Source organism: Pseudorasbora parva, chromosome 17, assembly GCF_024679245.1.
Source record: "Pseudorasbora parva isolate DD20220531a chromosome 17, ASM2467924v1, whole genome shotgun sequence".
Taxonomy (NCBI): Eukaryota; Metazoa; Chordata; class Actinopteri; order Cypriniformes; family Gobionidae; genus Pseudorasbora; species Pseudorasbora parva.
Window position 1 is genome coordinate 5,048,156 of NC_090188.1, and position 11,047 is coordinate 5,059,202.

Sequence of the window (11,047 nt, forward strand, 5' to 3'; positions counted from 1 at the left end):
CTTGCCAAAAATATTAATATTTAAAAATGTATAGACTAAAATAAATAACTTCCGGCGATCAGCGGTATGTGAGTTGACTTATGCTAAAAGAGTAACCCCTGATGCTACGTTTAAATATGTATGTTCATTTTTGGGTGAACTAACCCTTTAAACAAATTCAATTGCACAGAAATATGTTTTAATAATTTGAATGAACGTATTAATTGTATTGTTTTTTTAATTTGACTGGTTATTCAATTACACTAGCTCTTTATCTCACTTTGTAACTAGTTTGGGATGAATTACTTTGGTTACCATGGGACATCTGAGAGCCAAACACACAGCGCTGCCCCGCCGCAGATGCACTGCATTATTCATTATTCATTAGCTCATTCACTGTGTGACAGGCAGAGCACCTGCATGGAGCTACAACACCAGCAGGTATGATTATTTTAATATATCCATTAGCAAAGAAGAAACAATTAGTATATGAAATTGTTTGAACTGACATCCCAATCTCAGAGTAGCACATGTAATGTTTTTCCCCACAGGTAATGCATTCACATAGATTATTCCATTAAAGTGCTTATTTCTTGTGCTAGAGGAATGACATCTATACTGGAGGATGGCTTGATAAAAACGAGCTCAATAGAGCAGGTTGTGGCTCCTCTGTCCACTCACCTGTGTCACCTCATCCTGCTGTGCGGGAGCGAGACCGAGCTGGACGAATTCATCCGGCTGGAAGCTGCAGCTAAAGCGGTGGCCAAAGCATCCAAAAACATGGCAGCTGTTGCAACCAGGTCAGTTGCATGCATTTTTATTTTCTGAAAGGGTAGCAAGTGAAGCATATAAATACATGCATTACAAAAATGACCTTTATTAAAAAAATATTTCCCTCAGGAAATCATCTTCCTCCTGAGTCAGGGTCTCGTCATATCTCATCAGTACTCACCAGTGTATATTGTTGACTTATAGACAGCACCATGCTAAAGTGGGGGAATCAGGTGGTAATATTATGGGACATGTTTAAAAAAATCTATAGTACACATACATATAAACATCCATCCGTGTGGAAAAAAATAAGAAATACAATGCTACTTTTTGTTTACCGTGGTATACTTGGTCCACAGAGGATTGATATTCACATTATACCTCATATCCTTGGATTCAGGCTAGTGGCAGATACTGAAGATGAGATCCTGAAAATGGAGATGGATCCACTTGTGGAATCGCTGACTGTTTCGGGTCAACACGTGCTCCTGGCCTCCCAAAAGCTCAGCATACAACCAGAGGTCATAGAGCACAGAGAAGAACTCATCGAAGCCACTCAAAATGTGCTGTTAGGTGTGGTCAAGGTAATGCATCTTTTGTGCTGTGAAGAAAAATAACTGTATGTGGAAATTAGACACTTATGGGTTGTGTAGCCTACTGCAGGGGTTTTCAAACCAGGGGTCCTCCAGAAGGTTCTAAGGGGTCCCCAGAAAATTTCAGAGAATTAAAAGACAAAGCAAAAAATTGAATCTATCGAACAATCTAATGGTTTCATTTCTAATTGTTTATCTCCTTGTTTGCCGTATACATACTTTCAAGATTTGTATATGTTTGCTTTGTATCTTTATAGTGAGTTTTTCTCACTATAGTCCCTTTATCTTGCTCACTGGGGTTCTTAACACGGTGTGTAAGCTGCTTACATAGACTTACATTATGAAAGTTTCTTAAACAAGTAAATTTTCATTGAAAATGTTTTTCTTCAGGTTAATACATATAACATTAAGTATAGCCAATTTAAGTTTGAAAACAATATGTTGTATTTATAATGTCACACTTACTATTTATCTAACAGTTTTAAAAAATGTTTGCATATAAATGTATAGATGTATTTTAGAAAGGGGGTCCCCCATAAAGGTTCCTCATATTTGGGCATCATGAAGTTTGAAAACCCCTGGCCTACTGTACAGGCTTATATCAGGGGTTCTCAGCTCTAGCCTTCAGAGTTCACTTTCTCTGCTCCACTGCAGTTTAACTTGATCAAACTCACCTGCCTGTAACTTTCTAGTAATCCTGAAGACCTTGGCTGAATCTGAAATCGCCCCCTATATCCCTTCAAATAGGGCACTATTTAAGGATATTGGTTTTGGATTCAGCTCATTGGTGTGTTCAAAATCGCCCGGCACTATTGGAGGGGTCAGTGTAGTGGTGTCCGAAACCATAGTGGACATTATCGATTGCACTCATTCAGTCCCACAGTGCACCGCAATAACGAGTCTACAACAGGACTGCGTTCAGCCCCGACAAAGCGTTGCAAAGCGGTTTTTAAACGGAAACGGTGGTGTGTTGAACACCCTGTTCTGATGACCCAGGAGTCACAACTATGGCAGCTAAGAAGGCCATTCTTTGTGTTCTTTTTGAATAATTTTCGGAGCCTGAAATCGCTGTATGGGTAAAATCTTTCCGTGGCAGCTGCCAATGAGACCTGTCACCCACTAGTCACCACTAGTGGCAGCTACCTCGCGACTTGTCACTGCTTTACATGCCTGACACCCTGTATAAATACATGTTTAATATTGCAAAACACACTCTGTTACATTCACTGCATTTGCCGTCCAAAATAAAAGCGTTTTAAAGGGATTCATTGTGATCCATTGTGATAAAAAGACAAACTTCTAATATCTTCAACTGTTGCGTGAACTGCAGCGCACACATTTGTAAAGGACTTTACTTGGACCCATTGAGCGAACTGTGATGGTGCTCCTGGTGTAACGGAGGCCAGCTAGTAGTAGTTGCTGTGCGAGTAAACCTCACTCCTCTGACCTCAAGAGACGCTCTTGCGACTGACGTTAGAGGTTGCAGCCATTAGCCTCCTTGTTAGAGCGTCTGACTCTCATGCCGGCGGACCCAGATTTGAGTCCAGGTCCAAACGGTAGCGGTTACACTGAATGAGCTGCCATTTTTGACACACCCACCAAACAAGAGAATTAACGCATCTCAAACCCCATTGCACACTGTTTCCAGGAAACATGACGTTCAACCTTGAAACCGTAGTAAAAGGTTAAAGGGGTGGTTGCATGCGATTTCACTTTTTTAACTTTAGTTAGTGTGTAATGTTGCTGCTTGAGCATAAACATTATCTGCAAAGTTACAGAGCTGAAAGTTCAATGCAAACGGATATTGTCTTTTAAAGTTATGGCAGATTATTGCCTACAAAAACGGCCGGTTTGGACTACAACAAGCTTCTTCCTGGGTTGGTGACATCATAAACCCTTGCTAGTCTCCGCAGATGTGACTTCTGCCCGTAATGGGAAGGGGCATGGCTTCCGGACAACCTGTGCTTGGCACTTCAGCAAAATAAAAATCCATGAAACTACATTTGGCCATCTGATCTAACCAATCTAAGACCATTGCGTTTTTCAGAGGGATGGGCTTCATAGAAGCAGGAAGCAAATGAGCCGTTCAAAGGACAGTGGAGACAGCGGTGTGGAATAAAGGTCAAATATAAGAAAAGTACTTTTTTTTTTTAAAAGAGAGAAGTATTAAGACATGCTATATTGCGCCCCATAAACACAACCAAGCCTAGAACCACCGGTTTAAGATTGAACCTCAACGGCAGAATACCCATAATGCACTGTGCGTCGAATAAATACCGCGTCTGACAAAAGATGGCGCCCGAAGGTGAATCAATCTTCATTTTCCAAACTGCTGGTCCAATGTGGGTACAGTGTAATATCATACAGGTATATTGTGCATACGTCCATTTTAGTGACAGAACAATATCGCGCTAAGTTAACAATAGCTGCTACTCTTATTATGAATGTGCGTGCGCGGCTGAAGAGTTCATTCAGCACGACGCGAGCGGCAGATTGCATCGGCTGCTGCAAGATTTTCGGCATTCACGAGCACTGAAGACGGGCATTCAGCTCAACAAAACCATGGTCAGCCGCAGATTGGATGTATCTTGTGTTTGTGTGAGTCCTGTAAGAGTGAGTACTGTTAATCCTTTGTGTTCGCTGATTTATGCTCGTTATCAGCTGTGAATGTGACGATGCTAATTCATTTGTGCTAGCTAATGATCTAATCTAACTCAACTGTCGATCTACAATGTTCAACGTTATAATGTTTATTATATTATAGTAGGTAATGTAGATAAATAATGATAGTAAATGTGATGGAATATGTTATCAGGTGTTCATACTTCACACATCATTGTTATTATATGAGGGAAGCAGCCTCAGAGCCATAGAAAAGAAAGTTGCGACCATGGTTGCGACACGCTTTGATTTCTTGGACACGTGGTTCATAGAGCGCTCAATAGTTCCTAACAACTCCGTGCTGTTGATCTGTTTGAATATGATTCAATAAGATAGACAGCAGTTTCGCTATATTTTGCAGCAATTTCTGGCAGATACTAACACCATGCAACAACTTCGACTAGACTTTACAGTGGCGTTTTATTCTAGGTTTTTCCTTGAGTGATCTGTTCGTTTTATTTGGGTCACGAGAAAACAACATGAGTATTGAAGCCAATCACGGGCATTTCTTTTGAAAATAATGACCAATAATCCTCTCAGTATCGATCAAAACACAGTCTGAAAACGCTGAAAGAATTTTAGTGCAAGTTTACGTGTTACACAAATATCATTATCTACAAATCCTCTCATTAAAAAACAAAGCACAGACACGGCTTAAATAAAGATAATTGTGATTTTTTTTTTTTTAAGTTTAGTCAGATATTTTTGTTTTTCATTAGACTTTGTGATGCTCCCTACAATTAGCCTATTTTACACTTTAGTACAAATAAAGTAACAAAAATCAATATTTTAATTTTATAATAGTGATGATTTGATAATCTATAAAAATGAATTTAAAATAAGAGAAAAAATGGCTAATGAGCCAAAAAGTGTTCCTCTTTGGCCATCTTCTGGTTATAGTGTGTGTGTGTGTGTGTGTGTGTGTGTGTGTGTGTGTGTGTGTGTGTGTGTGTGTGTGTGTGTGTGTGTGTGTGTGTGTGTAGGCTATGTGTGTGTATATATATATTAGGGGTGGGCGATATCTCGATATTTAAAATATATATAAAATATATTTTATAATATATATTTTAAACATCAATATGAATTTGGACATATAAGTATACCGATATGTTGTTTATATTTAATTCTGATTCCACCACTTTGCTAAGTACCTTTCCGCCACTCAGTTAAGAGACCATGATTTTCCTTCTAACACAACTGCTTGCTAAAATTCATAAAGAAATATTAATGTTCATCATAGTTCAAATCGCAAGTTTCACCCACAGTCAGGTGATTGACACTATTGGTGCGAGACGCACTCTCGGTCGCAATCATGTCAGTTTATTATTTGTCTTACTGATCACGTGGTTATCAGTTAAAATGTCAAAATGATCGCATGTCATCTGAAAACATTTAAAAATTATTGCAATATCATTACTATTATTATTTTGTCAGCTTTATCACGGGATTATGAAGAATAGGTCTATTCATGTTTTAACCAAGAGAGAAAAACGCGACATCCCGGGTGTCCTGAGACCCAGTGCTCTTCTGTAAGTTGTACTGCATCATATAGCCTACCTTCTGACATTCATATATCGTTCTGTAACTGGAAAAGAAGTGAATATCGCCTCGTGTACATGATCCGCATGATGAGGCGCTCAGTCACGCTTTAGTAAAGACTGTGACATCTAGCCTTCTGTTTGAATTTTGATACAAATTTAACAGGAAGTGGTGTTATGACAAAATTAGTTTATATCCGTCATGCCTCATCTTTCTGCAGAATGCTTACTGTTTACTTTAATTGTAAAAAAGGGAGTCTTTGATTCATCTTTTGAAAGCATGAAATGAATGAAAAGAAGGCTATATGTATTATTTCTTTTATTTTACAGTTAAAATTAAAATTAATTAAAATTAAAAAGGAATATATACCTGTATGATATAATGATGTAGGATCAGTGTTTTGGAAAATGGATGGATGATTCATCTGAAAACAGCATCTTTATGGATGAATGTCCATTATGGGTATTCTCCAGCCAGTGAGCATACAACAGTTGTACACTCATTGCGATGCATTACGGGATTGAATGAGTGCACTCAATAATGTCCACTATAGTTTTGGACACCACTCTAAATGGCTGTCTCCTCAACTAGTGCCCTATTTAAGGGTATAGGGGGTGATTTCGGACCCAGCCATAGTTTAGAGTTGTGCTGCAACCCTACCCATCTATCCCTAACCCTTAAAACATGAACCTGTTAGTTTTGTCAGAAAAAGGATTCACATCTAGACACAATCGGTTTACATGATTTAAAATGAATTTGTTTTTGAACTCTAGATCCTTCTAGTTGAAGATGATGCAACTATAAGGAAGATCACTGCAGCTGCTGACTGGCTTTTGCAGTGTCTTTCTCAAGTTGGAGCTGCAGCGAACATCTCGTCCTTATTAAAAGCATTTCAGGTATACTCAAAGGCAATGGTGCTTCTTCACAGCTTAGTGGTGGAAAGAATTCAGGAACTGCGTGATGGCAAACAGCAAGAGCATTTAACGGCTTCTCTTGAAACCCTGAAAAAATGCGTTTCCATGTTGCACACAGCCATGTACACGACCATCAAACATCCACACAGCGAGGAGGCCCAGGGTGCAAAGCAGTACATCTTAAACCAGGTGGATTCAACTGTAAATGGCATCATAACTACACTCAACAGCAACTATGAACCAGCTTCCACTGGTTCATGTGGATACTACACGGAAATACAGAACAATATATTAAGACTGCTGTCTGACCCTGCTTCTGTTAAAGATGGTGGTTTTGATGTTATACTTCGTGACCTTGTGTTCCACAGCATGGCAGTAGCAAACACGTCTCGGAGGGATATTCAGTTTGAGGTTGTTGCACACTCCAAGAAAGTTCTTCAGCACTGTTCAGAGATGTCACAACAAATGAAATGCTGTGATGATCAACAGCTTGCAAAATCCTGTTCTTCCCTATTGGAGCAAATCCTTAAACTTGAGGATGCTGTGGTGAAAGCCACCCAGTTGCAATTAATGAACATATTTGTCACAAGTTCAACTCCCATGGAACAGTTGGTGCACACCGTAGGCTATATTTCCCAGGATGAGCAAGATGATGATGAGTTGGATGTGGAAACACTTCGGTTGCAATTGGGATCCTTCACAGCTCATGCTGACAAAATATCAGAGGTGGCTGGCTTTATCTCAGCTTTGGCATGTGATGAAAATGGTATTGAGGGGGTAGAGAACTCAAGGGGGTGCATTATGAGACTTAAACAAGCAATTGCAACACTTGTACAAAGTTTTGTGGACGACCAGGTGCATTCAGGTGAAGCTCAGGAAAAACTAAAAGAGATGCATCGGAGATGGTCAGAGGAGATGCAGCAGCTCTTGCATGCTTGTAGTAGCATAATAAACGTGAAGGACTTTGTCTATCTTGCTTTGCAGGAGATGGAGAGTAACTTCAAGGGGTGCATTGAGGCACGTAAAGATGAGGAAGCACAGTTTCTCACAAAACAGGCAAGCTTGCTCATTGGCCATATGAGCTTGGTAATCCAGCTAGTGAGAAGACATCTCAGTAAGAGTGACAATCCAATTTACCGTAATGGACTTCTGGTTCTGATAAAGCAAGCGGAAGGATCGGCTGCTGAGGTAACAAGCTGTGTCACTGATTTATGTTCTCATACCAGTCTTAGCAATGAGGCTTTCTCATTGCTCTCTACTAGTGTCACGACAGCTTTAAAACACTTTGACATTCTACGTGAAGGACTTGATGGTTTGCAGCATCCACATCTTCTCAGCCCACTGCGGGAGGGGGCCCGCCAGTCTGCTGGGACTGTACCATGTGCTACGCCCATTTCAGAACATGAAAGATCAACTGCTTCTGATAAAACTGAGTCTTCTGTGCAAAGTTCCGCAAGCGAAGTGAGTCAACTTGAAGATGGTTTGGAGAATCAGGCTGTTCAAATGGACCATGATGTTCCAGTCACAGAAGAAGCATGGATTGCACCAGTTGTGGAATCTAAAGATGTTGTAAATCTCCATAATATTCAGTTGTTGCCTCTTTTGTGTGAAGTTGTCTGCATGACCAAAGGTAAAGATGTAGAGGCTCTCAACTTGGCTTGCACTGGAGTTTTAGGACTCTCAAACAGCTATGCCCAAGCTACAAGAGAAGCCAGCAGTGTCATAGACACAGCCAACAATGAGGAAGTGGAAAAACTGCGGTCCAAACTCGTGTCATTGACACCATTGCTAGTTCAGACTGCGCAGGAAACAGCCATGCGTTCAGCCATGGGTACAGATAGCATTTATAAGCACAGTACGCAATTCTCTGACCTCATTAAAAATGCCCGTAAGATATTGCTTCCAGTGGCTGGGATGTGGTACCATGCTGTATACGCCATGTTCCAAAACTATGTACCAAATATGTTGGAGTCCATCACACAAGAACTCACTGAGGTCATGTGTTTATGTGCAGATGCTGTGCAACTTATGACATCAGCTGATATAAAGTTGATGGGAGGGTGTCATGAGAGTATAGGGTCTTTGCAGAGCAAGCTCCAAAAAGCTCAAACCAACACCAAGAATCTCACGGACATAGTGGGTTCAAGACCAACTCGAACTGATGAGCTTGATGGCCTCTGCATGCTTTGGGCCTTGTCTGTTCAAGTACTGTTGAACTCATTGGATAAGATGTTGGGAACAGCTACAACTGATGGTAAAGGGCACTTAATTGCACATCAAATGACACCCAAGAAATGGTTGTCAGTGATGTCTGAGAACTCTCTTCGTATACAAGAAGCCGCAAGATTGTCTTCTCTGAACTGTCGAGACAGCTATAAGGTAAAGCTGCTAGAAGAGCTACAAGGAGACGTGAAGACGCTTACAGATTCCTATCTACAGGCTGCCGAAGGGGTTAGTACAGTGTCCCTCTCAAGTGTCCTTATGCTGGCAAAGTCTGAGCTGCTTCAGAGACAGCTTCAGATTAAAATGAAAGCCCTGTCTTGTCTTTTGAGCAAAGTTAACCATGATTATGTGACAGCCATTCAAGACACTATTGCATTGGCATCCTCAGTCCAAACAAAAGACAGTGACATTGAAACTGAAGCGAAACTGGCCCAATTTGAAAGTGCTGCAGAATTTCTAATGCAGAATGTTAAAAGTGCTACGGAGTCCATTGAGGACTGTTTCAATTTCATTAGAGACCCAAAGGAAAGGTCCAATCTGAGATACATTAATGACCACTTGGCATTTCAGATGTCAGACATTCTAAATAGAGCCAGATTAATAGCAGAGAAACAAACTCTTGGTGACACTCTCACTCTTGATATTCAGTCACAGTGCTGGTCAGCAAAGGCACATTACCTTGTTGAAGAACTCCGTAAAGTAGATGGGATTCTTGTGGCCACAAAGGAACAGATCAAGTGTGGCTTGCAGGGCAAAGAGTCTACTGGATACTGGACACAAAAGGCAGCAATACACCCTATATCCACAAATACTCAAGTTCCTATTAAAAGCAAACCAAGTACCAGTGTCCAAGATGTGTCTATTGAGGAACCAAATAAGGTAACATTTTTGATGAATCATGTTATCATACATGAATGCCCAGACAGCAAAATGGTGTCAGCCCAGATCTGGTACATGTGTAATCAATTGGCTGACAATATGTTGCTGTCTGGCTTTACAACATTTTAGACTAAGCCATGTAAAATATAACTCATTTTTCCCAGGAAGAGACATCTCCGAGGAGCCCAAGAGGTCCTGTGTTCACCATAGTAGACACAACTCTCTCTTACACATCTCTTTTTCTCAAATGGGAGACTGAGAAGTGGGATGACAAAGGTAACCAGATTGTCAAGGTGACGAAAGAAATGGCAGATAAACTCTATCACATGGCCCAGTACCTAAAGAAGAAAGGGCCAATCCAGGTCAGAGACTTTTAAAGTTTTGTTTTGCACAAAGATTATGTTCATCCGGCCCACAACTGGTACACATGGAATCCAGACGTACCAGATCTGGGCCGACACTATGTTGCTGTCTGGAATGCCATATTGACACAAGTTTGTTTCTCCTGTAGACTAAAGATGCTTTTGTAACATCTGCAAAAGATCTCATCTCAAGTGGCCAGTCGATCACCCAGTTTGTGCGAGTCATAGCGGACCACTGTTTGGACAAGCATTGCACAGATGAGCTCTGTGTCATTGCAGAGCAGATTCTTACCATTTCCAACCAACTTACCATCATTTCTAGGTGAGACATAATCTAAAGCATATTCATCTCCCAACAATTCTGGTTGAAGGCCTTTCTTTCCCTACATCACTTACACATTCTTGTTCAAACAACATTACCAATAAATTAAACATACAAAAATCTCATGTGACCCAAGGGGTGCATGGTGTCTCTCCAGTGTTAATGCAGTTACTCCTGGGTGCAAATCCTCAGATGAGATCCTGGTGAAGAACGCACAGAATCTACTCCAGACAGTTATCCAAGGAGTACGAGCTGCAGAGACTGCTTGCATCAGGGTAAGAGAAGTTTAAAAAGCTTTCCTTCAACAACTTGGGAAAATAAGATTGTAAAGGGAGCAAAGAAAGGTCTACTGTGGTGCCCAGACAAGGCTGAAAGGAAACCAAAGCCAGGTGCATAACACCAGGGAATGAGTTAAAAAGTAGAGGTGTCTATGTATTGTATGCTATTTAGCATGATCAACGTTGGTGTTTTCAATTTTAAATGGCTTTCTGGTTTTACAGGGTTTGAAACAACCTGAGCCAAACTCTGAAGCAGCGAAGGCAGCGGCGTTTTGTTTCCAGTGGAAAAAGAGTCTCCTTATCCACCGAGCTCAAGAACAGCTCAACCCTGAAACCGATGATTTGGGCTTACGTAGGACCTCCCAGCATTCAGCGGCTCCCAGCCTCGCTCCACCCATCAATGTGTTAGATAATTACAAATTAGTAAACAAATGCCTGTGACTTGGTTTTATTCTGAGGTTATAGTATAGTGAGAAAGTCGACGTAGTATATCACATTAATTTATCTTATTTTTTTGTGGATTGTT

General features: G+C 40.7%; 1 protein-coding gene across 3 annotated transcripts; it reads left to right on the top strand.

The window, feature by feature from the left end:
• Positions 1 to 283: 283 nt before the first annotated feature.
• Positions 284 to 10,997, top strand: LOC137045627 (vinculin). Of its 3 annotated transcripts, XM_067422396.1 has the most exons (8): positions 284 to 420; positions 582 to 779; positions 1,151 to 1,334; positions 6,317 to 9,559; positions 9,724 to 9,921; positions 10,071 to 10,243; positions 10,401 to 10,518; positions 10,744 to 10,997. In XM_067422396.1, exons 2-8 carry the CDS (start codon positions 586 to 588, stop codon positions 10,960 to 10,962), a joined length of 4,329 nt encoding a protein of 1,442 aa, XP_067278497.1. In that variant the 5' UTR covers positions 284 to 420; positions 582 to 585; the 3' UTR covers positions 10,963 to 10,997. The 3 variants fall into 3 exon arrangements, with proteins under 3 accessions (XP_067278497.1, XP_067278498.1, XP_067278499.1); XM_067422397.1 differs by lacking the exons at positions 284 to 420; positions 582 to 779; positions 1,151 to 1,334 and adding an exon at positions 3,621 to 3,956 and having other exon boundaries at positions 10,380 to 10,518; XM_067422398.1 differs by lacking the exons at positions 284 to 420; positions 582 to 779; positions 1,151 to 1,334 and adding an exon at positions 3,621 to 3,941 and having other exon boundaries at positions 10,380 to 10,518.
• Positions 10,998 to 11,047: the final 50 nt, after the last annotated feature.

Excerpts from the sequence above, each read along its gene's own strand:
- LOC137045627 (XM_067422396.1), top strand. The coding sequence starts at position 586 with ATGACATCTATACTGGAGGATGGCTTGATAAAAACGAGCTCAATAGAG. Across the intron at positions 1,335-6,316 it reads TGCTGTTAGGTGTGGTCAAG|ATCCTTCTAGTTGAAGATGA; the intron begins GTAATGCATCTT and ends TTTGAACTCTAG. Across the intron at positions 10,519-10,743 it reads CAGAGACTGCTTGCATCAGG|GGTTTGAAACAACCTGAGCC; the intron begins GTAAGAGAAGTT and ends CTGGTTTTACAG.